We start from the raw sequence: 2669 nt of genomic DNA, 5'->3' as shown, positions 1-2669 counted from the left end.
ACTGATAGTACCGCTGTTCTCACCTGTCTCATTCCCACCTCCCTGCTCAGCGCCCACACTGACTGATAGTACAACTGTTCTCACCTGTCTTATTCCCACCTCCCTTCCCCAGCCCAGACTGGCCCTAGACTCTAAGCTGCGTATTCCTTGGGGTACAAACTAAGCCTTGTGTGTCCATAGCACCCCAACCCAGGTGGGACACAGACCAAGGCCCAGACTGTTGAAATAAGGAGCTGCAGAGCTGTGTCCCCGACACCTGGCCGCCCACATGGCTAGCTCTAGCTTATGCCCCAAAATAACAACACACAAACTGTATTCATTTAAACACTGCTTGGCTTCATCGATCACATCTGCCTGGGAGAGGGGAGGATGGCGTCTCTGTCTGAGGCATCTTACCTCACTTCCTCTTCCTCCCAGCATTCTGTTCTGTTTACTCCACCCACCTATGTTCTAAGCTATGAGGCCAAGTAGTTTCTTTATTGCTTAACCAATGAAATCAACAGATTGATATGACACTCCCACATCACCAGACAAAGTTAGACACACCTCATTTTCATAGCCATAGCTCTAAGAAGCCCTCTTTTGGGGGCGTTGTGAGGCATTGAGGGAATACAAAGTTTCATGTAGCCCTAGTTGGCCTCAAACTCACTATGTGGTCAAATATACCCTTGACCTCCTGTCTCCACTACCTGCGAGCTGGGGTTACAGGCATGTATCACCATGCCTGATTCTATTTATCTTCTCTGAGGTGGGTCTTACTCAGTAGTCCAGACTAGCCTTGAATTCCCTTCAGTTATCAAGTGCTGGAACTGTAGGTGTGAGCCTCCACCCTGGCTAAAAAGCCCTCTAATGTTTGTACATCCTGTTACCATTTCCGTTGTAAAATGTCTAGAGTCACAGTAGCCCCCCCAGTCACCCCCTCCCCCATTATCCAACCAAAGCTGTAAACTGAAGAAGAGCTGTCTTGGAGATCTTTGGGCTAGGAGCCCCCATGGCCCTTTTTCTTGTCCATTTTTAGTTCATTTGGTTTGGCAGACACCAGTCCTGTTGGGTTTTAGGACCCATGGGGAGATGCAGATCCCCCATGTTGTGCAGGAGATGGAGACAAATGACTCTAACTCAAACCAGAGATAAGAAGCAAAATAGAGGCTTCCAGTAGGGAGAGGATTTTGCCTTTGAAGAGCCTCGGGCTTTTCTTGGAAGCTCTCACAAGTTGGTATGAGTAGCCTGTCACAGTTGAGCCTCTAATGTGTGTCAGGGCAGTGGCTGGCAGGGATGAGAATACAGGAGAGGCCTTGTCCTCATTTTAGAAGTGATGGTGATGGGGGCAGAGCTGAGGGGATTTGGGAAGCCTATCTGGGAATCTTGCCCCAGTAAGGTCAGAGTTCAGCTTCCCCAGTGGGCCTGGAATATCCTGCAGGCTCCATCCTCCGCCGTTGGAAGAGGAATTGGTTTGCTCTGTGGTTGGACGGCACGCTGGGTTACTACCATGATGAGACGGCACAGGACGAGGAGGATCGTGTGCTTATCCACTTCAATGTCCGAGACATAAAGGTCGGCCAAGAGTGTCATGGTGAGCAGAAACAGTTCTCTGGTGGAACTCTGTCCATGGTCATGGTTTTTCCTGTATCCGAGGACTACAATTGGGAGGTTTTTGGTTGCTTCCAGAGAGCTCCCACAAACACTACTTCTGGGCCTTTGCCAACTGCAGGTCAGTTAGCTATGAGTTAAGAAACTGGTCCTTGGTTGAGTTCCTACCTGGTTAGTCCAGATAAAATACCTGCAGGTGCTAGAGAGTGGACGAAGATGAATTAAGGGAGCTCAGAGAAGTGATGTAACTGACCTAGAGTTACACAGTGAATCTAATGCTTTAACCAAGACTGAAGCCATAGTAAAATACAGTAACTGAGAGACTCTCTAGGAAGCTAGTAATGCGAAAAGGTTGGAAGTGTTTGGAGGGTGTAGCAGAGTGGCAAAAGAGTATGTGGGATCAGAAGTTAGCAATGACCAGCAAACAGGACCCCAAGAAGTGAGCCCCTATCACTGGGTGTGCTTTCCTGAGAAGGGACAGCTAGGGCCCATTTCTGGAATCTTCATGTATATGTGTCTTTTTTCAGATGTGCAGCCCCCAGAGGGCAGGAGCCGAGACGGTCTACTGACAGTGAACCTACGGGAGGGTTCACGCCTGCACCTGTGTGCAGAGACCCGGGATGATGCCATGTGAGTGGGTTCACGGGATGTGTGGAGTGGGATCTTTGGGTGCAACCTAAAAAGGGATTAAGGCCAGGTAGCAAGGTTTTATCATATGGGCTGAGCAGAGGACAGTGATATAACTCCTGGTAATTGGCACATACACAGAGAACTCAGAAACAGAGGCACACCTGCTTCCAGTGCTGGGCCCCTGACCATCAGATATTTGGCAGCCTGTGAAGTGATCCCTTACCTGGGCTGACTGAAAGGAGCAGGCATACCCAGTGGCATCTCAAAAGAGCCTCTTCGAAGAGATGCCATGGAACTCTGAGCTGAGGGCTAGGACTAATCCTGCCGTCAGAAAGCAACAGGCAGTGTGCAAGCAAGGCCATCTATCCTCAGGACCATCTATCCCCTTACATCTATCCTCAGGGCCATCTATCCCCAGGGCCATCCATCCTTAGGACCATCTATCCCCA

The 2669-nt window shown here is 49.7% G+C and overlaps 1 protein-coding gene across 6 annotated transcripts in view; it reads left to right on the top strand.

Annotated features, from left to right (window-relative positions):
• The window catches only part of Plekhb1 (pleckstrin homology domain containing B1), a 14561-nt gene that overhangs the window by 1897 nt on the left and 9995 nt on the right, over window positions 1-2669 (top strand). For all 6 annotated transcript variants that reach the window (XM_013354367.2, XM_005368771.3, XM_026790112.1 and 3 more), the window contains 2 exons: window positions 1421-1573; window positions 2118-2220. In XM_013354367.2, coding sequence (XP_013209821.1) covers window positions 1421-1573; window positions 2118-2220 — 256 coding nt within the window. The remainder of the gene's footprint in view (window positions 1-1420; window positions 1574-2117; window positions 2221-2669) is intronic.

Source organism: Microtus ochrogaster, unplaced genomic scaffold (genome assembly GCF_000317375.1).
Source record: "Microtus ochrogaster isolate Prairie Vole_2 unplaced genomic scaffold, MicOch1.0 UNK41, whole genome shotgun sequence".
Lineage (NCBI taxonomy): Eukaryota > Metazoa > Chordata > Mammalia > Rodentia > Cricetidae > Microtus > Microtus ochrogaster.
The sequence above is the reverse complement of the archived record's forward strand: the minus strand, read 5'-3'. Positions and strand labels throughout refer to the sequence as shown.